Source organism: Trachypithecus francoisi, unplaced genomic scaffold (assembly GCF_009764315.1).
Source record: "Trachypithecus francoisi isolate TF-2019V2 unplaced genomic scaffold, Tfra_2.0 Lachesis_group0, whole genome shotgun sequence".
NCBI classification, from domain to species: domain Eukaryota; kingdom Metazoa; phylum Chordata; class Mammalia; order Primates; family Cercopithecidae; genus Trachypithecus; species Trachypithecus francoisi.
Window position 1 is genome coordinate 147,828,587 of NW_022681453.1, and position 27,400 is coordinate 147,855,986.

Here is a 27,400-nt window from a genome sequence, read left to right on the forward strand (position 1 = left end):
GGATAAGGCCTTATGTTCAGTGATTTCAATGTGATCACCAGTTCCTTCCAAATTTCCAGGATGATGCTGACTGGAGCTTTAAAAAGTAACTAAAGGACATATCACAAGAAAAGGAGCACGAATCCTTAATCATTTAGAAAGACCTAGGTGTACTAAGAAATATTAAGTCTTCTTGGAAACATTTTCAGTTTGCACTATCAGTGTTTCTGGCATTTCAAGCTATGTGATGCTCGTATTATGTTTTCTCTGATATGATCATATCTAGTTCATTTTGTTATTCTATTAGACAATAAAATATGAAGTTTTATTATAAATATTTGGTATAATACAAAAACTTGAGAAAATTTGAATATGTAAACGTTTAACACTAATACTTTATAATATTAGGTTAAAATTAAATAAATTCAAATGAGTATGCTGCATATTCTTCTTATCCAGGCTGATGGGGAAAGAAAACTGATTACTACAAACATTTTTTTAACCTTTATAAAAGGTGGAAGGATTTTTGGTATGATTTTTTGTAAGTTAGTTTTACTTATTATTTTGTTTAGTAATGGATGTTTATAATGACAGGGGTTTTGAACCATAATATTGAACTAAATATTTAAGCAATTTTTTTCATTAAAAATATATACAATCTATAAGTGATGAAGTGATTATAGTGTGTTGATAATACTAAACTATGTAAAATGAGCTTGTTTCCTACTTTCTCCAAATTTTTTGCCATCAGAAAAAATAATTTTAATAATTTTAAATAATTTATACTGCCCTCCCATATGGTTTTAATTCATAGCTGCTTTCAGTTTTTATGTCTCTCCAGTATATATCTTTGAACATTATATTTTCATTTGTTTTCATAGTAGTATATAAACAATTTTGTGTTTCTGAATTAACATTTTATTTACAATGTGTTTAGGTATTTTAAATAATTATTTTCATACTTGTCTGTATAAATCTAACATGAATCAATTTTTAGATAGAAACTGGTTTCTAGTTTGAAGCTTTACTTCTTTACTTTTTATTCTTGAAACTCATTTATTGTTAGTAAGGTATAAGATGCACATTTTAATGTTCAACCTTTTAAATATCAAACAATATACATCTTAATTATCATGAATTTGGTTGCTTTTTAAAATTTTACTCTAAGTTCTTGGATACATGTGCTGAACGTGCAGGTTTGTTGTACATAGGTATACATGTGCTATGGTGGTTTGCTGCACCTGTCAGTCTGTCATCTAGGTTTTTAACTTCGCATGCATTACGTAGTTGTCCTAATGTTCTCCCTCCCCTTTCCCTCCACCCTGCAACAGGCCCCAGTGTGTCATGTTCCCCTCCCTGTGTCCATGAGTTCTCATTGTTCAGCTCCCACTTATGAGTGAGAACATGAGGTGTTTGGTTTCCTGTTTCTGTGTTAGTTTGGTGAGGATGATGGTTTCCAGCTTCATCCTTGTCCCTGCAAAGGACGTGAACTCATTCTTTTTTTATGGCTACATAGTATTTCATGGTGTATATGTGCCACATTTTCTTTATCCAGTCTATCACTGATGGGCATTTGGGTTGGTTCCAAGTCTTTGCTATTGTAAATAGTGCTGCAGTAAACATACGTGTGCATATGTCTTTATAGTAGAATGACTTATAATCCTTTTGATATGTACCCTGTAATGATTACTGGGTCAAATGGTATTTCTGGTTCTAGATCCTTGAGGAATCACCACAATGTCTTCCACAATGGTTGAACTAAATTACACTGCCACCAGCAGCATAAAAGCGTTACTATTTCTCTGTATCCTCACCAGCATCTGTTATTTCCAGACTTTAGTGATTGCCATTCTAACTGGCATGAGATGGTATCTCACTGTGGTTTTGATTTGCATTTCTCTAATGACCAGTGATGATGAGCTTTTTTTCATATGTTTGTTGGCCACATAAATGTCTTCTTTTGAGAAGTATCTGTTCATATCGTTCGCCCACTTTTTGATGGGGTTGTTTTTTTTCTTGTGAATTTGTTTAAGTTCCTTGTAGATTCTGGATATTGGATGGATAGATTGCAAAAATTTTCTCCTATTCTATAGGTTGCCTGTTCACTCTGATGATAGTTTCTTTTACAGAGCAGAAGTTCTTTAGTTTAATTCGATCCCATTTGTCAATTTTGACTTTTGTTGCTGTTGCTGTTGGTGTTTTAGTCATGAAGTCTTTGCCCATGCCTGTGGCCTGAATGGTATTGCCTGGGTTTTCTTCTAGGGTTTTTACAGTTTTAGGTTTGCCTTTAATCCATCTTGAGTTGAATTTTTATAAGGTGTAAGGAAGAGGTCCAGTTTCTGTTTTCTGCATGTGGCTAGCCAGTTTTCCCAGCACTATTTATTAAATAGGGAATCCTTTCCCCATTGCTTGTTTTTGTCAGGTTTGTTGAAGATCAGATGGATGTACATGTGTGGTATCATTTCTGAGGCCTATGTTCTGTTCCATTGGTATATATATATATATGTTTTGTTGCCAGTACCATGCTGTTTTGGTTACTCTAGCCTTGTAGTATAGTTTGAAGTCAGGTAACATGATGCCTCCAGCTTTGTTCTTTTTGCTTAGGATTGTCTTGGCTATACAGGCTCTTTTTTGGTTCTATATGAAATTTAAATTAGTTTTTTCTAGTTCTGCGAATAAAGTCAATGGTAGCTTGATGGGAATAGCGTTGAATCTGTAAATTACTTTGGACAGTTTGGCCATTTTCACGATACTGATTCTTCCTATCCTTGAGCATGGAATGTTCTTCCATTTGTTTGTGTCCTCTTTTATTTCATTGAGCAGTGGTTTGTAATTCTCCTTCAAGAGGTCCTTCACGTCCCTTGTAAGTTGTATTCCTAGGTGTTTTATTTTCTTTGTAACAGTTGTGAATGGGAGTTCACTCATAATTTGGCTATTATTAGTGTATAGGAATGCTTGCAATTTTTGCACATTGATTACAAAAGAGAAAGTAAACGGGGGAAGAGCCAATAACCTGATCTGCACGTGAACATAACTCATTTCTAAAACTAATTTGATTTGTAATAAAAATAGAGATGTTAATTTTGTGCATAAAAACTGTAGTACTTCAGTCACTGTGACCTTGAATAATTGGATATAATTCTTAAAAGGAAGAAAGAGGAAAGGATTTGGGTGGAAAAGTTTCTCTGTCAATGAAAATGACATCATACTTGGAAACATTTTGATATTGTGAAAGAAGAATCAGGAAAATACTACCACCTAGTAGCCCAGGAGTGCCCAGAGCAGCCTAACTACATAAACAGCCTTCTGCGCCGTCTAGAGCTGCCAGCAAAAATGTCTGCAGTTTTCATGAGGAAAACAGATGTGAATGGGGGCTGATGATGGTGGATAACCTCTGCCTGTGTGATGAGGGGTCCAAAAGAGGGAAGTTTCTAGACAAAAGTAATGTTTCTAAAAGATATTAGTTATCTAGGAAACAAATTGAGATAAAAAGCAGAAGGTAGGAAAGTGACAGGTTTAATTCTGGAAACTGAAAGTGCTGTCTTTTATGCTCTAACATTTTAAAACTAGTGATCATTTTAATATTCATATAGGGATACTAGTAGACTGATCAATAATTCATGAAATAAATTTTACATTTTTAATAGGATTTCTGAGGTGGTGGAAATACCATTCTTCATATAGAATGGAGATTTTAGATATGGCCAAATATTTGGAAAATTTTTTCTGTCTTAAAAAAAAAACTTTTTCTCAGGATATTTTAAATAAAACTATGCTTTCCACCCTTGCATATTCTTCATCTTTTTAAAAAATAGTGCTAAACAGGAATACATTTCCACATATTTTTCCTTCAACACCATGATATTTTGTAGAACACAAATGATTAATGTTTGCCTTTGTCATTTGACAACAGTAAAATATTTATTTCTGTTTTTATTATCAAGACACAGTAAAATGACCACATCGACTCTTGAAATGTCATTAATATCATAACTCCATATTTCCTGCCTTGTAATTTGTTTCCTGAATTATCCTGTAGTCCAGAAGAAATGTAAATGGCTTACTTGTCCATGTCTTCTAATTTTGCTGTAGAGATTAAATGTAGCTATATCTATAATATCTGTACAACACAAAGTTTTTCCCATTTTAAAGTTCTTGTTTCAGCAGTATTTGTTTCAGTGTTTCAGTACGATAAGAATATTTGAACAGGATCCTAAATATTTGAAAGGAATCTGGCAAAATGGTACCCAACTACTTCATGTATTGCTCACTTTAACATCTCCTTTAGGACTTTGAGAAGCTGGAAAACTATAGTTGACACTTTTGTCCATTTTTTTGATCCCCATGTTTAACATGGACTTCCTTTCTTTTGATTTCATTTTACCTTTCCAATAAAAAATTATTGACCATATAATCATAATAGGGATTTTAGGTACTTCTTTTTAATAGCATGAGGCAAAATTATAGTTTGTGGAAAGAAAATTTGAAAAACCTATTAATATAAATGCTCAAACCACTACTGAGTGTTAAAATTGCGATGTAGTAATTTCACTTATTATTTACTCAGCAGGATTTTCCCTAACGTGTTCAAATTCTAGGGATATTAAAAGATTTTGAGGATTCAGAGCAAATCTAAATGTGTCTACCTCCGTCACTTATCCTTCTTCCCTCACACCATCCCTCCCCAAAACACACAGAAGAGCACAGATTTTTTTTAGCAGTTAAAATGAATGCCAGTAGCTGATTAAGGACAGATACTTCACAAAGGGGATCCTCAGAGAGATTTGAAAGAAGATGGGTAAGGAAATAATATTGTACTTTAGCTTACTTTCAATAGAATTTGGCAGGTGACTGTTATTAGGGGTTGCCCTGGATCTATTTTGATCTGCAAGCTGTCTTTTCCTGAATCAGTACCCCTGAATCACTGCGCAGAAGCTTAGCTTATAGTAGCATAGTTTCCTGGAAGAGCTTAGTGTCTTTTGGTAACAAAGCTTACTTAGTATTTATTTTGTGTGGCGTTGTGTTAGTTAGAGGTCACATTACTACTGCCCCATTTACTGTAGGTATCTGTGCTCAGCTTTAAACAGGTTTATCTTATTACGAAATTACTATTCATTTGACTCTTATTTGTATTTTTCCTAATTAAGTCTCACTAGCCTAGTTAAAACACCATTTCATTGTTTGCTTTTTCTTTTTGATCATCCTTTCCAGTATTATATCTAATATAATATGAAATAAAATGACCTTTATGATTTAGAAGACTTTTTTGGCATTTCTAGACATACTTTTTCCTGCTTTACAATTCATATTCTGGAGAAAACTATTCAGTGTGCACTACAGATGATGTATTAGTAGAATTACTAAAGGAATATGCCTACTGCAGAAAACATACTTTTAAATTAGATGATTATAGAATGAAACCACATTGATGAAAAGCCTACTTTCGTTAATAACCTTTTCCTTCATTTACAAGATTCTCCTGAATTATTTTGGAAACTATGTACCCAATTCATGGACACAGGATAATGGCTGCACTCTTTGTGAATTTGATACGATCGACTTGTCTGCAGTCGATGTAAGTGGAATTGATTATGTGTGAAATGTAGTAATAGAAAGTACCTTGTCATGAAATACTGTGATTTATAGGAAAAAAGGCAAATTATTTTATAGTTTTGATTTTATGATAGATAACAGGTGCATAGTTTTAAAACATGGTGATTCAGCCAATTGATAGATTTGTGTTTCGGAACTGTTTTTGAAAGAAAAACCAGCTAACAATTGAACCCAATGAAAGAGTCCTATGGTTAATATTTAATAGCTTACTACGATTGAGTGCTCTTATGTTTAGTCTGTTAGCTTAGGCAAAGCATTGAGAAAAAAAAATCATTACAAGGCTTCAGTATTTTTATTGACTAATTTTATCTGTGCTGGATTTTCAAAATTGATATGTAAAAATTAATATTACCTGATTATATAACAGACTAGTGTTCTAACTACTTTATGTATAATAACTTATTTAAACTTCACAAAACTCCTAAAGTAAGTAGTACAATTGACTCAGTTTTGCAGATGAGAAAACTGAGGTGCATAAATGTAAATAACATGTTTAAGAGCACACAGTTTTAAGTATTGGAGTTGGGATTTGAATATAGGGAGTCTGGCTCCAGACTGTATGTTCTTGACACTGTGCATTTTTACCTGTGTGATGTGTATATTCTAGGCATGATGTTACTTGTATGTATTTCATAGATAGTTATAGTTATATTTTATCGTTCATGTTTTGAGGGTGAACAAAGAGTTGAAAATATTTATTATTAATCTATAAAACATTTTTATGTATCTTTGTTCTAGCATCAGCCAGAGCTGATGTCCTACAGTAACATTTTTCTTCCAAAAAATTGCTCTCATAACTTGGAAGATTATATGTATGAAGTGTTGATTATAGGGAGTTATTTTGTCATTAAGACTGATTTTTTTCCTTCATTCACCATAGTTTCATTGAGTACCTATAGCAGCCAGAAACGTAGAAGCTATATAGGCAAAAATAAAGCTCTTAGGAATATAGTACTACTAACTCCGGAACCCATCCAAATGCAAAATACTTTTACTGTAATATGTTCAGGCTCCTGAATTAAATAGTTTCTATTCTTACCATTGTCTGAAAGGAGTATAAAGAGTAACTCGTGTACATGTAGGAGCTTATGAATAGAGCCCTGTTTTACTGAAAGTAAGGTTTTTGACCAGTCTCTCAAATAACAAACTGTTTCCTATCTGGAAAGAATACCAGAATATTTCTGAATGAAGCTGCATCATGAAGATATTTAAAAATTTATCCTGGCCGGGCGCGGTGGCTCAAGCCTGTAATCCCAGCACTTTGGGAGGCCGAGACTGGCGGATCACGAGGTCAGGAGATCGAGACCATCCTGGCTAACACAGTGAAACCCCGTCTCTACTAAAAAAATACAAAAAACTAGCCGGACGAGGTGGCGGGTGCCTGTAGTCCCAGCTACCCGGGAGGCTGAGGCAGGAGAATGGCGTGAACCCGGGAGGCGGAGTTTGCAGTGAGCCGAGATCGGGCCACTGCACTCCAGCCTGGGCGACAGAGCGAGACTCCGCCTCAAAAAAAAAAAAAGAAAAGAAAATTATCCTGATCTTTTTTGCTGAAAGCAGTATTGTCTTCTGGAGGGCGAGTTAATACTTTTTATCTGTTTTGTTTCTTTTTATATAAACTTTCTGGTGCAAAGATAGAAAAATATTTATATTAACATTTTTCTTTTTGCATATTAGGAGTATGTGATTTAATACTTAAGCTATTTTGTCTTACAGCTTGTTAAAATGTGCTAGAAAGGAAAACTGTTCATTCCATTATGCACAATAAAATTATTTTCTATATACACCTATTTTTCAATAGGGATATAAAAATTAAAATTGTGTAGGTAGTTAAATCCCAAGCCTATCGTAATGTTAGATGTGGGCCATAGGCAAATTTCTTTATATGTAAAGTCATAGTGACTTTCTCAGAGTGTTGGTAGGAATGTTAAATGAAATTTTACACACATATATATAATGAATATATGTAACAAATACATAAATGATATTTTATTTGTATACATTTAATATACATATACGAAGTGGTCAGCCTTCAATAAATGTTAACTGTTATATTGTTGTTATTATATAAACATGAACTTAGGTTGATAATGGTGATGTAGTGGATTGAAACCCAGCACTTTACCCTCAAATATGTGTGTTCTAGGTTACTTAAATTTCTCTAAATCTCATTTTCCTCATGTGCAAATTTGGGAAAAGACCTCTAAGGCTTTTATGAAAATCAAATGAAATGCATCATCTCATTTGATAAAGGACAGTTGTGACCTACTTTTTAAAGTATTTTTCCTATTAAATTGAGAACTACTAGAGAGTGGATATTTTGTGTTCTTTGTATTTGTTTATTCATTTAATAAATATTTGGGCAAGTGAATGAATGAAGAAGTATGATAGTGTACAAGGTGTACTTTTATGCGAGCATGTTATTATACAGATAATGGAGGAATGTGTGAGGTACTGTGTATGACAAAATGGAAGAAGGTTGCTAATTCAGCACTTAACGTATAAGGTATTTTAAAAAATTTATAGTTCTTTTGTTCAGACTTTAAGACATGGCTTTGGTAAGACATTATAAACAAATCTTCCATAGATTTCTGGTCATGACACTGTTACGTGGGCATTTACTTGTGTTTCTGTCTTCCCCATCTACTTGTAAGTCTTTCAAGCCAGGAACTTTCATTCCTTTTGCTAAATATTGCCCATCATGTGGATTGGAATGTATAATGGCTATTTCAGAATTGTTTGTGCAATTAATGAAGGATAAACTCCACACCAAAACATATCTAAAGAGAACTTAAGAAAATTTATTAAAACATATACATTAAGATAAGATAATATTAGTGAAAGAAGATAGCTCTCCTTATACATAATATAATAATGAAAGGAAATAAAAGGATAAAGTCTCAGGTCTCCCACGATTGCTTTTTTTGTGCTCTAAATTAAGCCCTGAACTTTAAGCCATGGAAACAAAAAGAGAAACACAATTAGTATTTTGTTTCTTAGATGAAGCTTTCAAAATAGCTTTCAGATGTGAAGAAGTTTTGGTAAGGGCTATTTTAAAGGAAGCATTGACTAGTAGTGTAAGCAGTACCATGAATTACATTCATGTAATAAATATGATAATTTCATCTTTAAACCTAACCCATAACCAAGATGGGATTCAGAAATATGATAATTTCATTTTTAAACCTAACTCATAACCAAGATGGGATTTAGTAAAATCCCTTTGATGAGAGGGCCACAACAATTTGTTTCAAGTGTTAGAGAACTGCCATGGGGCAATTCAAATTTAGCAGATTATGTTGAATTGGTATTCTAGTATTTTTTGTGTCATGGTGATTAAGATTTAAATAAAATTTAAAATAAAACCATACTAATGATAATTTTTTATGTTTGGTGTAAAACAAAGGTCCATCCAAACGTAACAATAGGTGTTTTTATTGAGCAACCAACACCTTTTCTACCTCGGTTTCTGGACATATTGTTGACACTGGATTACCCAAAAGAAGCACTTAAACTTTTTATTCATAACAAAGTAAGTATTTGAGAAATGAATATTTTATGTCAAAACTATTTCTGGTCTCTTTTGGAACTATTTGTTATTTATGTCTAATAAAATTCATTGGGTTAAGTTCAGTGGAGGATTTTTGGAGTAATTACAGCCCTGCCTTTTTAGGACCTAAGGATTTTAGAGTCTAGAGACTAGCACCACAATATTGATAGGAGCCACATGAAACTGCCAGTTTCTGTAGATCAAAAATGACTGAATATTAGCCATCATCATATAGCTTAAATTAATATACAGTGAAGGAGATTCAAAGGGCCTTAAATCCCTTTGCCTTTGGGTTAGTTATGGTACTTTCTTCTATAGAATTGGTCATTAAATTGTTTGCAATTTAAGACAATAACATATCATCAAAACTTGAAACAATTTCCAGATAGAGTACTGTTTTGATGAATCACACAAGTGCATGCCATTCCCCAAAGGATTTTGATACTGTCATTTTCTTCAAAAATATTCAGAGCCTCCTACATACCTCCCACATATTTCTAAACTTGAAGATATTTTTCCTCAATATTTTTTCAGTTATTTTTCATCTACTAAAACAGTTGGTGTTTAACATTGTCTAGAAAAACTCAATAGCTGTGAAGTGTGCGATTTTCTCTCTTCTGTCCTAATACTGTTTGTTTACCATTGTTCTTTTTTCCTAAGGTAAATGTCAGCTGACCATTCACATTGTCCAGGGAATATTTTAACTGCAGGAAACTAGCTTAAATGGATTTAAAATGGTGAAAAATTGAGCATTTGCATTGTAAAATATGTTATAATGTATATACTTTCACTAAAGTATTTTGGTTTTATGTATTATCTTTTATTTATATTTTCCCTGCTTTCATAGGGCCTTAAAATCCTTGATGGCGGAAGTTTTTATCTTATCTTCAGTTATTTAGTATTAACTCTATGTTGCTTTTATGTGATAAGTTATTTTAAAAATCTGCAAACAGCAACAGCTTTTCAGAAAACTGAGAGACTTGACAGAAATCTCTGAAATACTCTAATGACGGAGACAGATAATCTTATGTGAATTTTAGCACAGTTGAATCACACTAAAATTGGTGACTTTTATGTTGATGGTTTTCCCATTCATCTGTCCATAGAATTTTGTTAAATTTTTCCTTTTTTTGGTAAATAAAAAATTTTATTGTATATGACCATTCATTTTGCTCTCTGGTTTCAAAGAGTTTTTTGTAAAATGTGATTATTTAAATTTATAACTCAGATTGATGACTATTATGCTTGGAAGACATAGTTTTGTAGATATTTTACAACATATATCTAAGATTTCTAGGCTCTAGGCCATATTTTTCTTCTCCAATTGGAAACATTTTATATTACTCAGGATTTAAGTATTTATGCAAACACCTATTAAAGATTTAAGTATTTATACAAAGACTTGTCTAGCAGTAGATGTTGACAGAATTTTGAAGCATCTTTAAGAATATTGATATATATGTATTTAAGATTATTCATGTGACATTTAAGTGATATCTAAATATAACATGTTTAATGTGGTTATTATTTTATATGTAATTGAATATATGAATTGTAGAATTCACGACTTTGAATGTGAAGCACTCTCTACATATGAATACTTCAGTCATCTTATTGTCTTATTCTCTAATTTTTGATTTTTAAAATATGTTACAGGAAGTTTATCATGAAAAGGACATCAAGGTATTTTTTGATAAAGCTAAGCATGAAATCAAAACTATAAAAATAGTAGGACCAGAAGAAAATCTAAGTCAAGCAGAAGCCAGAAACATGGGAATGTATGTTTTAATAAATTAAAATTAAATTATTCTAAGGAAACTTTAAGAAAAAATAAACTTTTAAATTAAAATTGTTATGCTGAATTTGGGTGTCTCAAACTATTTGTCTTTTTGGGTATGCAGTAGCCAACTTAGACTGCGTTTATGTTTGTACGTATTTATACATAAAACATAGAAGTTACTTATGTTTTTCTTTTAATGGCTACGAGTCAGTATGTTTAATCAAATGATGAGTCAAAGTAAGATCAAGATTTTTTAAACTGCAGATAAATGAATAGTATGACTTTCATAGCAGTGACTTAATGTTAAATGTACGCTCTGAAAGTTGTGTGTAGTAAAAGTGTGTTTTTAGACTGTGGGGGAAACAGGTGCTCTTAGTCTCCAATTGCTCACTGATCTAGATAATACTATAATCCCAAGAAGGGGTCTTGTAGGCCTTTTGTTTAGCCCTGTAAATACTTCATTCTACTAATAAAACTCTAGTAATAGTAAAAACAATCGTGTATTCAATGAATGTTGAATATGCCAGGAAGTGTGTTAAGAGCAGCTGATAAAAAGGTGAAGACATAATCCATGCTCATCAGGAATTAGTCTTATCTACTACGAACCCTCATGCCTGTGCTGCAGAAGCTGAGGTCCCAGAGGGTTGGATTCTGACTAGGTTGGGGGTGTAGGGATAGACAGAAAAGAGGCCTCTGAAAAACCAAACTGATGTTATTACTAATGATTCCATAATTTATTCTTTGGGGAATCCTCTGGGTCCACATTCAGAAAATATTTTCTTTAATTTTTTTTCATGATTGTACCAAGTGTTCTGTCTGGTATTTTGTTTGACAGTTGCTTGGAACAAATGTGGTGTGGAGACACACACTGACAACAGCAAAAAGTGCTGACTGGGACTGACAGAGAGGGAGGGGAGCTCGGAGGTAGGAAGTTGATAACCCAAATGTCATCTGGTATCTTCAGTTGTTCATTCCTTGATATTCCTGATGATAGTGTTACAAACTGTACCAGGGAAAGCAAACATAGTCACTGCCCCTGGTGAGAAGGCAGGGGAATAACTATCTTAGAAAACCTGATGCAAATCAAGTTCTTAAAATATTAATACCTGAAAAACCATATACTTATATCTCCAACATTCTTTTAAAACTGAGTTGTGGGATATACAAGTTGCATTTGTGTGCATGTGTATGTATGTGTGCAAAAACATTTTGATTTGTGGATGTTTTATGCCTTAAAATATTTAGTGGCTTGAAAATACATTTTAACTGGCCTAATTTTAGAGGTGATCTCCTTATGAATATCTGTGTTAAATTGAACATTTTGAAATTTAAGACAATATATATATCCTTTCAGCTATTGTCTTTCTATTTTGATCAGAAAAGTATGCTAGAGAACCATATTTTACGTATAAGAATATTTATGTTAACATTTTTCAGTCAGCAGATATTTGTTTTATCTCATGCCCATTTCATTTTCTTTTTCAATGTTAGGGACTTTTGCCGTCAGGATGAAAAGTGTGATTATTACTTTAGTGTGGATGCAGATGTTGTTTTGACAAATCCAAGGACTTTAAAAATTTTGATTGAACAAAACAGGTACTGTCTAAAATTCAATATCAATTTATGGTTAAAATGATCATTTTTCATATTGATGTGAACATAGTGTAGTTATTGTGTGTTTAGTAAATTTAGGGAACTTAGTTATATTCTACAGCTTATAAACTTTCAAGTTAATTACTTTTCATTTTAAGAGTCTTAGAAAACAACCTGAATACATCTAGAAGTATTTAATATTAGTTATAATCACAAATACAATTACTTCCCATTTTTCTGTTTAAAGCTAGGTGAAATTGTGATATATCTGATATTAAAATGTAGAGTTGTTTTATTCTCTATAGATATTTTTAAAGTAGAATTTCACAAAACTTCTGACCAAAATAGTTGTTGCATACAGAGTTGTAGTCCTTAGTATCAGAAAGAAATTTCAGAGGTACAAATCATCCCACAGTCATATTTGTAGCTTTATTTACCATTAAACTAATTAACACTTAACAGCGCCTGTTTGCTCATTTAACTCAATTGAAATGGGAAAAAGACACCACATATATCAGTTTATAATGATACTAATGTTTGTTTGTCAATACTACTGCTAATACTACTAATACCATTTTTACTACTCTTGCTAAGAACTCACCATTAACAAGTGCTTATTAAGTGCCAGGTGTTGTTGTAAGTACATGTATTAACACAATTATTTCTCATAATAAGTAGAGTGTTTAGCAGATGAAATGTTAGAATGACTGTTTTTATTTTGTTAAATAAGATACATGGGAAATCTAGTATGCTTTATTAACCAACCCTATATATAATATCTATATAGATATATCACTAGAATTTGTAAATTTGAGAATTTAGTTTTTACTTCAAAAAATCTAAGACCTCTCTGTAGCAATCTGTATATGCAACACAACTGTATAGCTGTGTTATAGATACTCAATGTGTAAGTTAACTATCTATACATTGTAGGTAATTTTCCAAAGCATATGAATGAGGTTTTGATCATTTGGCAAGGAAAAGCAGTTGTGATAGATACCCTAGAGATATGAAATAGTGTATGATTTGTAACTCTTGAAACCTAGTTTAATTCAGTACTATTTTCTTGAATTTGCATTGCTTTCTCTTAATTTGATTGAAATGCTATAGTGTGTAATGCACATATGCTTTTTAATAATATTTAGATGTTATTATTATATGGCCCAACGTGTGTTTATTTTATTTCACTTTTGTGCATGTAATAGAAAGGGCCCGGCTGGTCTTCACAAGATAGAGGTATTTAATAATATTTAGATATTTTCATTTTATGACTATAATTTAGATATTAATTATTCTCTTGGTGAACTATTTAATGAATTTACACCATGTATTTGGCATATATCCCCCTTAATATTAAACATTTTAAACCTTCTCAAAGAAAAAAAAAAATTCCCTCATAAGGAACTTACCTGCCATCTGGGTCCTTGCCCCTGAAAGAGTAAAGCTCAGGCCATGTCTCCATGGAATTCTGTTAGTCAAAGGTTTAGGTTTATGCAATACCTATAGTTCTTGCTTCTGTATCTGGACATGTGGTTTCTATAAGCTATTCACATATGCGAGGAATGTTGCAAGATTTAGTAGATTCGACTGAAGGGTAGAGAAAGAGATGTGACACATCTTGGGCATGTGGCTTTCTAGCTTCTCATCGGCTCTCTTTTTTCCTATCCTCTTCCTATCTCTATTTGCTCCTTTGCTCTAAATTTTACTCCTTAAATTGTATAATAATATGAATTGTTCCTCGGCTGCCATCCTAACTTTTCATTCACAAAAACATCAAGATATACAGCAGATGGATTTTGTTTTCCCAAATTTGTTGGTTTAAACCTTTTCAGGAGGCAGCTGGGGTTATAAATTACAAGTTCTTTTTAAATTAAATATTTGATAGTTATTCATATTGAATTATTTCCCAAATTAATGTATGTAGATTCTAATTCATGTTATTATTTCCAGTATTGTAGGTATTCAAAACAAAACAATATATGTGTTTCTGATTAATAATTTAGTAGGAATTTGGAAGAATAAACCAAAATTTATTATTTTGCATGATGTGTGTTTATTTTTATTTATTTTTTGAGACGGAGTCTAGCTCTGTCGCCCAGGCTGGAGTTCACTGGCACGATCTTGGCTCACTGCAACCTCCACTTCCCCAGTTCAAGCGATTCTCCTATGTCAGCCTCCTGAGTAGCTGGGATTATAGGTGTGTGCCACCATGCCTGGCTAACTTTTTTTGGTATTTTTAATAGAGATGGGATTCCACCGTGTTGGTCGGGATGGTCTCAACCTCCTGACCCTGTGATCCTCCCACCTTGGCTTCCCAAAGTGCTGGGATTACAGGCATAAGCCACCATGCCTGGCCCGATGTGTGTTTATTTTATTTCACTTTTGTGCATGTAATAGAAAGGGCCCAGCTGGTTTTCACAAGATAGAGTTATTGTGAAATAGGGTTTTTTTTTTTTCTTATAAAGAATAGTTGTTCCATAAATTTGCTTTCTAAAATAAAATTTAGTGTTGCCAGGACTAGCTTACTGTGATCACAAGTCATTTTTTAAAGTCTTGGAAAACTGGAAACATACTTAAGTAGTTTGAGACTTAATTACAGGAAAATTGTACCTATTTACAAACGTCTCAGTTCATTTTCATTCATTTTTTAAAAATTCAACAAATATTAATTGAATATCTTAAATGCATTGGAGCTGCTGTTTGCCAAGTGACAATAAAAACATTTGTGTTCATTTAGTATAGGTTCCAAAATACTTTAATTAAACTTAAATATAATTAAATATCCAAAGTAGTTTCCCTCTGTTGGATGTAAGCAAGGCATTTTTAAAAGTCATTTTTATGTATTCATTAGCATTTTCAATTACTTTTTCCTTCTTTGTTACTCTTTTTAAGACATATGGTTGAAAATTAGCAATATACTTATTTAAGCAAAGATGTTGGGAAAGAAGATCCTTATTTTATTTTTATTAACTGCAGGTTTGTTAAATGAGCTTTATTGTGTTATATGTCATGCTAAGCCCAAAATACATAATTCTGTGGTAATTTAAAAATAAATAATTATATAGGTTTCTCTCTGTCTCTCACTCTCTCTCTGTCTTCAGAAAGATCATTGCTCCTCTTGTAACTCGTCATGGAAAGCTGTGGTCCAATTTCTGGGGAGCATTGAGTCCTGATGGATACTATGCACGATCTGAAGATTATGTGGATATTGTTCAAGGGAATAGAGTGTAAGTTACTTGATTTAATATTTTAATGTGAAATATCATAAGCTAAAGATGTAGTCTTATTAGTATTACTTGAAATTTTTTTTATTCATCTCTTTTCTTTATAGTTAATGGGAATTTGAGAACACAAGACCACTTGGAATCCTGAAATACCAGTGTAAAACTAATATTTAAAAAAAAATGTTTTAAAGTCCCAAATCTTCAAAGGAACAAGCTCATTGCTGTGGGGAATACTAAGAAATAATATATGGTCACCATACTCACAGTATGGTTGATAGAAGAGTAATACTCTTTATTTAAAAGTTTGGAAAGGGGATTTAGTTTACTGACTTTTTAATGGTTATAATTAAGGATTGTTTTGATAGGTTTTAAAATTTATAATGAAGCCAACAGTAACACTAACAGCCAGAACATTCCAGTATTCCTGATTGCATGATTTTTTTGTGTGTGAAATAGCTATTATTCTGCTTTAAATATAAGTTTTTTCACAAATATTAGATTTTTACTTCTAGAGATTGAAAAGAATATATTTGCTGAAAAGTGTGTGCATGATTTATATTTATTTCAGAGACAATGGTTGATTACTAAAAATAATCACAATTGAAATAGTTTTGCTAAGGTAATACTGGGGAAGAATGTCATTCTTCTTTTCATACATATGATGGACCAGAGTGACTAAGACATTACATGCTTTGCCTTAGTTCTCAAACATGTCAGCCTGATTACAAAGGGGCAGTACACTCTCAGGACTAAAAGGATGTGCCCTTAAATTTAGAAGAAAAAAAAAGGCACATGTTTCTGTTCAAACAGTTGAGTGGTAAAAAGATGTGTTGCTTGTTGAAATAGTAATTGGTGTGGAAAGTTTCAATCTGAATGATGTAAATACAATAAAGGTTTTTGTTAGCTACAATTAAAATGCATGGTAGAGGAGAAAAGGCTATTAAGATTGTGTTCTGTTGTTTCTATGCAGTTGTATTGACTCTGGGTGAGTTGTATAGACAGTATAACTGATTGTATCTTTGGGCACATCAGAAATGAGGATTTGTGAAAGAAGAATGGAAAATTAGTTTCAAATTGCTTTAGGCATTGGTGGTTTTCTGTCCAACCTCCTGTCATTTTGTCTAAAGTACAAGGAAAAAAAATATGGCAGAGGCTTTTGAACTGGAATACACTTCATGTCCAAAAGCTACACGAAGGAGCAACTTTGTGTGTGTGTGTGTGTGTGTGTGTGTGTGTAAGGTGAAGCACTGAATAATTCCCCAGAGATTGATTTCTGAATTTAGCTGATACGTTCTATACAGTAATTCCACCTTACCTATGGTTTTGCTTTCCATGGTTTCAAGTCAACTGTGGATTGAAAATACGAAGATATGTTGAGATAGAGAAATTGTAAACATTCATGTAACTTTTATTACAGCATATTGTTATAGTTATCTTGTCTTACTGTACTTTATTTATAAATTAAACTTTATTATAAGTCTGTATATGTAGGAAAAAACATAGTAGTATATTTGTAGGGTTTGATACTATGTGCTTTCAAGTATCCAATGGGGTCATGGAATGTATCACCCTCACATAAGGCGGGGACTGCTGTAACTCCTTAAGGCATTTTTCTTTGAGGCTGTTCTAGTAAGATACAATATCATATTTCTTTTAGTATCTAACTACATTTCTTGGTCAAGATCTTGCCTTCATGTTCTCTAAAAGCAAGGCACACAGTCTTAGAGGCAAAACTTGTTTTGCAGTTTTTATGAAATGAGTCATTTTCAGAGGGAGAATATAGATGTGGGAAAGGATGAATTACAAAAGAACCTTCCAACATTCGTGTGCTACCAGCTGTATTTCTTCATGTTTTCCTTTTTCTATAAAATATTTAAGATGGCTTAATGAATGGTAAGAGAATATAGTTTTGGAGAATTTTAGGCTATATTCAGTGGTATGCTGGTCAATGTGTAACAACTGGCTTTCGGAGGTGGAGGATTCCCTGATTTAAAGAGCTTGCCCATTTGTTTGGAGTAAATACTTCTACCATGGCTGATTTTAAGTTTCCAATGTGAAATTACTGAACACGTACTTGTCAGTAAAAGTTAACTTTGGGGATCCAGTATGAGCTGTGTCTAGTGTACCACTGGTTGTATGTTATGATTCATGCTATCAAATTCTTTAATTTTAAATAGAAACATCTTCTATATAACAGATTATAGTAGTCTAATTGTAACAACTGATTGAGATATGGTAGCTATAATAAAAACGCCAAGCAAACACCAACTCAAAATTGAAATGTATTCAAAGGGACAGTGGTTTATCTTCTGAATCTCATTAAATATACTATAAACAATGGAATCATATATATAGGGCAAATATCATTGAATACATTTGTATATTGATTCAATAATGTGTGTATACAAAATCTAAACACAAAGCATTTATTTTAAAAAGGTAAAAATGAAACTTAAAATTGTTTCTATTTGTGGTATTTAAGAATGTCTTCTCTTTACTTTCAGAGGAGTATGGAATGTACCATACATGGCTAATGTGTACTTAATTAAAGGAAAAACACTCCGATTAGAGATGAATGAAAGGAATTATTTTGTTCGTGATAAACTGGATCCTGATATGGCTCTTTGCCGAAATGCTAGAGAAATGGTAAGATGTGCAATGATGGCTTGCTTGAATGTTCTTATAAGATGGCTTGCTTTACCAGTTGGTGTGTCACTATGTTTTGATGCCCTTTGTCTTGCTAATTTGTAAGTACTAGCCAATTTTTTTGGTTCTGTATTAAAAATTTGGGAGCAATTTTGGAGATAATTTAACATTTGCTTGTAGAAATGGCATGAAAAATGTTAGTTTTTGTGCTCAGGCTAATTCATAGGCAACAGAGTTGGATTTCAAAAATAAAGATGTGTTTGTTACAAATCGGCTTTGCTCTTTTAAGAACACATCTTTATTTTAATTTGAAATTCTGTAGTGAACACTTGACCTAATTAAAATTAATTAGATAAGCTTTGATGAAACAATATTTCCAGATTTAAGGATGTTTTTGTTCTAAAATTAATGTCTACATTTTCTCTAACCAGGTGAAATTTTAAAATTATTATTAACTTCACATTCTTAAAAAGCAGGATTATTACCACCAAACTAGTAGAAAAGTTGAGATACGTAGTATATTTACTCTAAATAAAATACTGATACCTTGCTGCACTACAAATAAACTTAAAATGACTAGAAAATTCAAAATGTATAAATATGGTTTAGAATATATTGATATGATTTTTGGTTTTGGAAATGATAGGGCTATTTTATTTCTGATTTCCAAATTTATATATGCAATTGTGATTTGATGAAAAATCAGAAAAGTTGGCAAGTATTTTTTTCTTAGTTTAACAAAGCATGTGTTGTTTGAATATGTTTGTTTTCTCTACAAACCTATGTGCATTATTATTGAATATCCTCAGTACTTGTGATTGTATTTTGTGCTCATGTTTGGCTAATTTGACTCAACAGCGCATCATGGAATGGCCTCTCTTACTCATTTTTTCCATTGTCTTATGTGTCTAATGAAAATTCTGCTAAGGAATGAGCTTAGACTTATGTTTGACCCCCCAACACCTCCCAAAAAGAAAAGAAAAGAAAGGGCTGAAAGAGCTGGAGATGTTTCTTTGTGTGCGCTATAAGCTTTGCTTGTTCTGCATGTTGTCTATGAAGGACATTTCAGAATGTTAGCTTTTGATCAACAGCTGCTATTATTTTTATTTACCAAAGAATACCTGAGAGAGCGGGTGTACAGGTCAACTTACCCAATGCTTCTCTTCATTTTAGACTTTACAAAGGGAAAAAGACTCCCCTACTCCGGAAACATTCCAAATGCTCAGCCCCCCAAAGGTGTTATTTTTACTTATTTTATTTATTTTTGTTTATTTAATATTTGATATAGTATATTGCCTAGTACTAAAGTTTCTTTAAGGGCCTTATTTGCATTTAGCTTGGTAAAATGTTGATATTCATCAGTCATCTGTTTATGTGTGTGTGTGTTTTGTGTGACTTGGGCATGGGTCTTGTGCGATAGTCAACTCTTGACTCTGAGCTGATTTACATTTTATGGTTGACAGGTGAGAAAGTTAAACCTAAGTCCCTTTCATTCTTTTTTTAGGTTTTTATTTCTTTTTAAAGGGAGAGAAGGGGATAGAAGTAGGTATAAAATAGAATTTGATTACAGTAAGGTTTAGGTGCACCTCATTGAGTTATTAATCACTAACTCTTTTACCATTAAAACAGGTCCAAAAAGAAACAACATTACCTCGTGGTGTTTTCCACATTTGTCTGGTTTGGGGCAAGAATATGAGACTGGTTTTCTTTATCTGCCTTTATAATGCATAACTCATTTGCGTGTTAGCCTTTAAACATCAGAAAAAGAAAGGAATGAAACAGACTGGTGCAATATGACTGGCAGTGAATTCTTGTTTAAAAATGTGATGCTTTCTTTGAAATAGAAAGAAACCAAAAGAGGTATAATTCATTGCGCTGTGTCTCAAACATATTTCTGCTTTCAAACAGGAATTTTTTTCCCTGATGTCTGCATCTAGGATCAATGAGAAAGGGACAAAAACAGTTCATTCCTTTTTTCAGTTGAGTGTCAGTGCTATCTACTAGTTTTGTGTGGTGTCTGAATTCATAATCAAAATTTGAGTTTTTTATTTTAAACCAGGCACATTTTATATGAATACTAAAAATGCATGTTCATAAATGAAATACAAAAATTGAAATTAATATCTTCTATATATTTTTCATATGATTAAATTTACTTTTGTACCTACCTCTGAGATTAATACTGTTATTTTCTGGCATATAGGGTGTGTTTATGTACATTTCTAATAGACATGAATTTGGAAGGCTATTATCCACTGCTAGTTACAATACTTCTCATTATAACAATGACCTCTGGCAGATTTTTGAAAATCCCGTGGTATGTATTTCATACTCAACTTTATTATTTTTCTGTGACTCTAAGTGGTTATAAATCAGTTGTCTAATAATATGAAATGTGGTTAAAGGCTTTAAAAAAATGACATAATGTGAAATGCACATCAAAACCACAATGAGATACTGTCTCACACCAGTCAGAGTGCCTATTATTAAAAAGTCAAAAACAAATATGGATGAGGCTACACGGAGAAAAGGGAATGCTTATACATTGTTGGTCAGGATGTAAATTAGCAATTTGAAAAGCAGTTTGAAGATTTCTCAAAGATCTTAAAACAGAGGTACCATTTGACCCAGCATTACTGGGTATATAGCCAAAAGAAAATAAGTCATTTGACCAAAAAGACACATGCATCTGTATCTGTTCATTGCAGCACTATTCACAGTAGCAAAGACATGGACTCAAACTAGGTGTTTGTTAATGGTGGATTGGGTAAATAAAATGTGATACATACACGCCATAGAATACTATACAGCCATAAAAAAGAGCAATATTATGTCATTTTCAGCAACATGGATAGAGCTGGAGGCCATTACCCTAAGTGAATTAATGGAACAGAAAACCAGATACTGCATGTTCTCACTTATGAGTGGGAGCCAAACATTGGGTACTTGTGAACATAAATATAGGGACGATAGATGATGGGGATCACTAGAGGAGTGAGGGAGGAGGGAGGGGGGACAAGGGTTGAAAAATCAACTAATGGGTACTATGCGTCACTACCTTGGTGGTGGGATCAGTTGTACCCTAAACCTTAGCATCATGCAATATACACTTGTAACAAACTTGCACATATACTGCCTGAATCCAAAAGCTGAAATTATTTTTAAAAAGTAAATAAAAAGAAAAAAATTAAAATGACATAATTAATTGTATTTCATGATCTGTACAGTAGATCTAAACTTGACCAATAACTTTTTTTTTTATTAGGACAGTTATTAGGTTTGGGGAAGGGAATTATCAATTTGTTGTCTTCCAATATTCTAATATTTTTGTTTTGTGTATTCAAAAGCAGCATCCAGTTTTAATCATAATTTTAGAAACATGTCTACAAATAGCTCACGTATTATAATAGTTTGATTTTTTAGAAGAAAATTCAAGAATTTTGTTTAGGAAAATACATTTTTAAAATTATTTTTTGGCAATTTTGTGAATGTACATCAAAGATAGCCAGAGAGAATTGCAGAGAACACTGATTCAGCATATGAAGAGAGTCTTAACTTGAAGAAACAATTTTCTTTTAAAATCTGTTTTCTTCTTTCTTTCTTTCTTTTTTTTTTTTTTTTTTTAACAGAGTTGAATCTACAGTAATTAGCTCCTTTTGTGTTTTACAGGGACATATTTTTGTTAGGCAAGTGGCACACTTATTCAAGGGAAAATACTCTCTTCAACAATCAGACCTGTAACACTGCTGTAATGATTTTCCCCTTGCCAATAGTAAAAGTTTTAAATTGCAGACTAAATCCACTTGAGGAGAGTTGTCCTTTGTTTTGTAGGAATAGTTAAGAAATGGGGATAGTAAGTGTAGTAATCTCTGAATATTCTGAATAGGAATATAACATCTTTTGACATTTTGTATTTTAAAAGTACTTTTGTACCATTTTAGCCACATATCTTCCTCTTTCACAGAAGTAAAGTTGGAAAGAGGTGTTTTCTAGTCTTGAGGGTAGAATGCCATATTTAACTTCACCATTGAATCTCTTGGTGTTCTTGAGGGATAGAATTATTTGATTTCTTGGATGTCATTAGGTTCCTGGTAGGATGTCCTGAATTATATCCTGAATTGTAGATATTTGTGCAAGAATTCAAGTCTTTGGAAAGTAAGCAATGAAAACATCAGAACTGAGTAGGAACAACTTTTCTTTCCATGGCTTTCTTTGTTCTGTGTTAAATCAACCTGATTAATATGCCTCGTGAGGGATACCCCGTAGCTAAATGCATATTGATTATCCCATTATCAGAATATCTAAGAAATTAATAAAGTCACGGTTTACTCAATGATTTAAAAGGTGATCTAAAATGAAATGTTAATACTAATGCCCTTAAATAAAATGTTGAGGGATTTTTTTTACTTGAAGAAAAATCAGTATTGATGCACAGGTAAAAATGCTATAGGTAAAAATTCTTAAATCTTATGGATGATTATTCAGTTTCTTCCCATATTTTAGAATCAGAAAGCTAATTAATATTAGAGGGAATAATGAGATAATATAGAAATCTGATCCATATATACCATATAAACATGAAATTTATTGAAATTTTGAAGATACCTTTGTGTCCTCCACATGAAAAATGTTTGAGTTCCATATAAACAGATATACAAAACTAATGACATAAATTACGATATAAATATTCATCCCCTAAAATGGAGCCTCAAAAGATGTATTTAAGGCAAATATCTTTTGAAACATCTTTTGATTGGAATTATTTTGTATCTGTGTCTCACTTCCTCCCTGCTGGCTCTTTGTATTTGCACTTTGTAAAGAGAAAATTAACAATTTCTAGAAATATTCTAAATTTAAGAAGAGATCTTTTTGGATACTTGTATCACTCCATATATTAATATGTTCACGTTTTAGTAAATACCCATATTTGAATAAAGAACTTGACCCAATAAAATAATTATTTAACTTCTGTTGAAAGAAGCTTAGATATCTTTATGTGTGGATTTTATGCCAGAGATTGGTCAAAAAGAATCAAATTCATGAATTAGAATAAAGAGGAACTGTTTTTCAGTATAGAGCCCTAACCCTTATTTTAGTAACTGAAAGAAGTGAAAGTGCTAGTAAACTCATGTTTATTCCTTGAAAATATTAATGATTGAAGTGACGGCAGAAATTTTTAAAATTCATTAAAAAAAATCAAAAAAAGAATAATATACTATAGACATATAAGACAGACCCTAGTTAATGAATTTACTAATTCATTTTTACAAATATTTTTGATAGAATTTTGCTCCTTGTCTTTTACTTTTAAGCACGCATTTGTTTACCTACTCTGTGTATATATTAAAATACTGATGGTCCCCCAACTTATGGTGGCTTGACTTAGGAATTTTCAACTTTATGATGGATTTATCAGGGTATTGTGTGTTTATAACCTCCCACGGGTTTATTGGGACATAACGTCACCGTGAGTCAAGGAGCATCTGTAAAATGTGTAAATCTATTCACCATAAGATTACTTAAGTTAAAAAATCCTGAGGTACAGTATTTCATAAATAAAAATTTTGTATTTCATAGAATGACATAAGCATATTCAGAACCAAAGATTAAACCATATACTGTGGCTTCTGAAAATTACTATTTTGTCCACTATACATAATCATTTATAAGTTGAATAATTTCTAAAATGCATATGCTTTATACTTTTCAGTAAAGTATTTATAAAGATATTTGTTTTAATATGTACTTCTTTTTATAGGACTGGAAGGAAAAGTATATAAACCGTGATTATTCAAAGATTTTCACTGAAAATATAGTTGAACAGGTTTGTATTAATGATTACAAAGTATAGAAAAATTTGCTGTTATTTTCCAGAAGAAATATTATTAATACAATACTACTTTCACAGAAGATGTGAAAGTGGAGAAACTACCTTTTAGGTAAAATTTATGTGACTCAATTACCGATTAAATAGCCTTAAGGAACATACACTTGTAAAATATAGAACATAGAAATTAACATTTTAAAAGCATGCCTTTTTAAAAAGCATGCTCCTAAGTGTCATAGCTTTCTGAAACCACTAAAAATAGGAACTGTTGACAGATCTCTGATGTAGAACTCTTACAGTGAAAGCGTATCTTTGGAAGAGACTTGGCTCTCTTTCTGAGTCTTTTCTCAGAGACATCTTCAAAACATGAATTCTCTTTTAGCTTATTGTTCAAAACTATTGTTAATACCTAATTTTTGAGAATGTAAGATGTCATCAATTCTGAGGTGCACCATTATTTAGTACCATGAGAAAAAAAATACCGTCAATAAACCATGAAAGAAAACTGTGTTTCCTAGTCATACAGGATTTTTTATTTTGTACATATTAAAATAACTATTTTAGACTATTAAGACCCTGAAGTTATTATGTCTTCTAACGATGATGCATATTTTATAGCCCTGTCCAGATGTCTTTTGGTTCCCCATATTTTCTGAAAAAGCCTGTGATGAATTGGTAGAAGAAATGGAACATTACGGCAAATGGTCTGGGGGAAAACATCATGTAAGTTGTAATTTCACACCAAGAGCTAAAATGTGTGTGTGGGTTAAGTAGATACTCAGATAATTCGGAGGGGTTATATACTTTCTCTCATATGTCTCTGAGTTCTAGACCTAGAAAAAATGGCTAGCCAAGGCTCTGATTTCAGTCTACTTCTCCCACCAACCAATTATTTAACACTTAAGTAATTTCGTCAGTCTGGGTAGGTTTCTCATTTATGCATTTGATTACACTGGATGTTCCCTAAGGGTTGGTGTCCTCAGGCCAGAGTTAATGTTAGGTAACACATGTCTTTACAGAGTGATACCACTCTTTTCCAAGGCCACCTTTTATTCTTGCATTTTCACAGTGAGCTGTGGTGAAAATTCTAAGGCAAACTTTATCTGACTGTCAAAACTGTGTTTTTGTGTGTAAAGATGGGAAGGAGGGATCTGAGTGCCTTAGGTGTAATTCAGTTTTGCATTTGCTTTCAATGTCAAAGACTTGGCAGGAAATACCACTGCCAGTGGTTAGATGTGTTTCTTTTCCTCTGAGAATCACATGCCATTTTAGTAGAATACTCTGGAATATTACTGCCTCTGCATGATTTTGTCCCCCAGCTAATGAGCTGATAAGGGAGAGGGAAACTTAAAGTATAAGGAAAAACTTAAAGTTGGTGGGTGGTGAAATAATGAAAAACAATCGTTCAGAGACTTTGAGTGTTACAAATAGAAGTGAGGAAGGGCGGGGAAAGCTTGTTTTCAGTATTTGGTAATACAGAAAGCAGATATGCCATCAGTATGCTCTTCAAGCAGCTAAGACTGCCTAAAGGGTCACTGTAAAAAAAGACTCATTTTTAAGAGGGGATATGAGGGCCTAGGAAGTCAATTTTATTTACTTTATAGTTAAATTTCACATATACATTTAAGAAGTAAGAAAGGAGTCTACTGACCTTATTTACTTTGTTTCATCATTGTATCATTGACAAAGATGTTACCTAAGTTATTTTGATAATTTTACAGTTAAAGCAGATGATATGCCACGTTGGAATAACTGTTATTTTTATTGTCTATTATGATCTGTGGTTGAAAAAAATACTATAATATAAATGGGAATTGCACGTGGACAACACCTTACGATGTCATTAATGTTGTTTCTAGGATAGCCGTATATCTGGTGGTTATGAAAATGTCCCAACTGATGATATCCACATGAAGCAAGTTGATCTGGAGAATGTATGGCTTCATTTTATCCGGGAGTTCATTGCACCAGTTACACTGAAGGTCTTTGCAGGCTACTATACGAAGGTAGTTATCCTCCTACCCCTCCAGCCTGTTTCTTACCAACTTTTACACAGGTGTTCTTTTTAATGTTTTTATTAATAAGCAAATCCACTGGCTTACTTTGCTTTTTCAGGGATTTGCACTACTGAATTTTGTAGTAAAATATTCCCCTGAAAGACAGCGTTCTCTTCGTCCTCATCATGATGCTTCTACATTTACCATAAACATTGCGCTTAATAATGTGGGAGAAGACTTTCAGGTAATTATGACTTTTGTGTTTTTAGATTTTTCAAAAGAAATACGTCATTATGAAAAGGACTTTGCCTTAGGCCTTACTTTCTTTTTTAAATTTTGCTCAAATGACATAATTTGAATTTTGCTGCTGGTTAAATATAATCTGATATATTCCTTCATTTTAACTTTTTTAGGGAGGTGGTTGCAAATTTCTAAGATACAATTGCTCTATTGAATCACCACGAAAAGGCTGGAGCTTCATGCATCCTGGGAGACTCACACATTTGCATGAAGGACTTCCTGTTAAAAATGGAACAAGATACATTGCAGTGTCTTTTATAGACCCCTAAGTTATTTACTTTTCATTGAATTGAAATTTCTTTTGGACGAATGACTGGCATGAACACATCTTTGAAGTTGTGTCTGAGAATATGAGAGGAATATTTAAATAGCGTCAACAGAACAACTTCACTTTGGGCCAAACATTTGAAAAACTTTTTATAAAAATTGTTTGATATTTCTTAATGTCTGCTCTGAGCCTTAAAACACAGGTTGAAGAAGAAAAGAAAGAAAAAACTTAAATATTTATTTCTATGCTTTGTTGCTTCTGAGAATAATGACAATTTATGAATTTGTGTTTCAAGTTGATAAAATATTTAGGTACAAATGACAAGACTAATATTTTCTTATTTAAAAACATGGGAAGATTTTTATTTATCAAAATATAGAGGAAATATAGACAAAATGGGTATAAATGAATTACCATGTTTTAAAACCTTGAAAATCAGATTCTAACTGGATTTGTATGAAACTAAGTATTTTTTTGAACACCTATGCAGGTCTTATTTACAGTAGTTACTAAGGGAACACACAAAAAATTACACAACGTTTTCCTCAAGAAAATTAGTACAGGGGCCGGGCGCGGTGGCTCAAGCCTGTAATCCTAGCACTTTGGGAGGCCTAGGCAGGTGGATA

At 32.4% G+C, this 27,400-nt stretch overlaps 1 protein-coding gene across 3 annotated transcripts in view; it reads left to right on the top strand.

Annotated features, from left to right (window-relative positions):
- Positions 1-27,093, top strand: part of PLOD2 (procollagen-lysine,2-oxoglutarate 5-dioxygenase 2) — a 100,961-nt gene extending 73,868 nt beyond the window's left edge. For 2 of the 3 annotated variants that reach the window (XM_033212397.1, XM_033212399.1), the window contains 13 exons: positions 5,453-5,554; positions 8,996-9,121; positions 10,796-10,917; positions 12,411-12,515; positions 15,614-15,739; positions 18,241-18,382; positions 19,556-19,618; positions 20,586-20,699; positions 24,141-24,206; positions 24,828-24,932; positions 26,069-26,215; positions 26,325-26,450; positions 26,620-27,093. In XM_033212397.1, coding sequence (XP_033068288.1) covers positions 5,453-5,554; positions 8,996-9,121; positions 10,796-10,917; positions 12,411-12,515; positions 15,614-15,739; positions 18,241-18,382; positions 19,556-19,618; positions 20,586-20,699; positions 24,141-24,206; positions 24,828-24,932; positions 26,069-26,215; positions 26,325-26,450; positions 26,620-26,775 — 1,500 coding nt within the window. In that variant the 3' untranslated portion in view covers positions 26,776-27,093. The remainder of the gene's footprint in view (positions 1-5,452; positions 5,555-8,995; positions 9,122-10,795; positions 10,918-12,410; positions 12,516-15,613; positions 15,740-18,240; positions 18,383-19,555; positions 19,619-20,585; positions 20,700-24,140; positions 24,207-24,827; positions 24,933-26,068; positions 26,216-26,324; positions 26,451-26,619) is intronic. The other variant, XM_033212398.1, reaches the window with a different exon arrangement.
- The last annotated feature ends 307 nt before the right edge of the window (positions 27,094-27,400 follow it).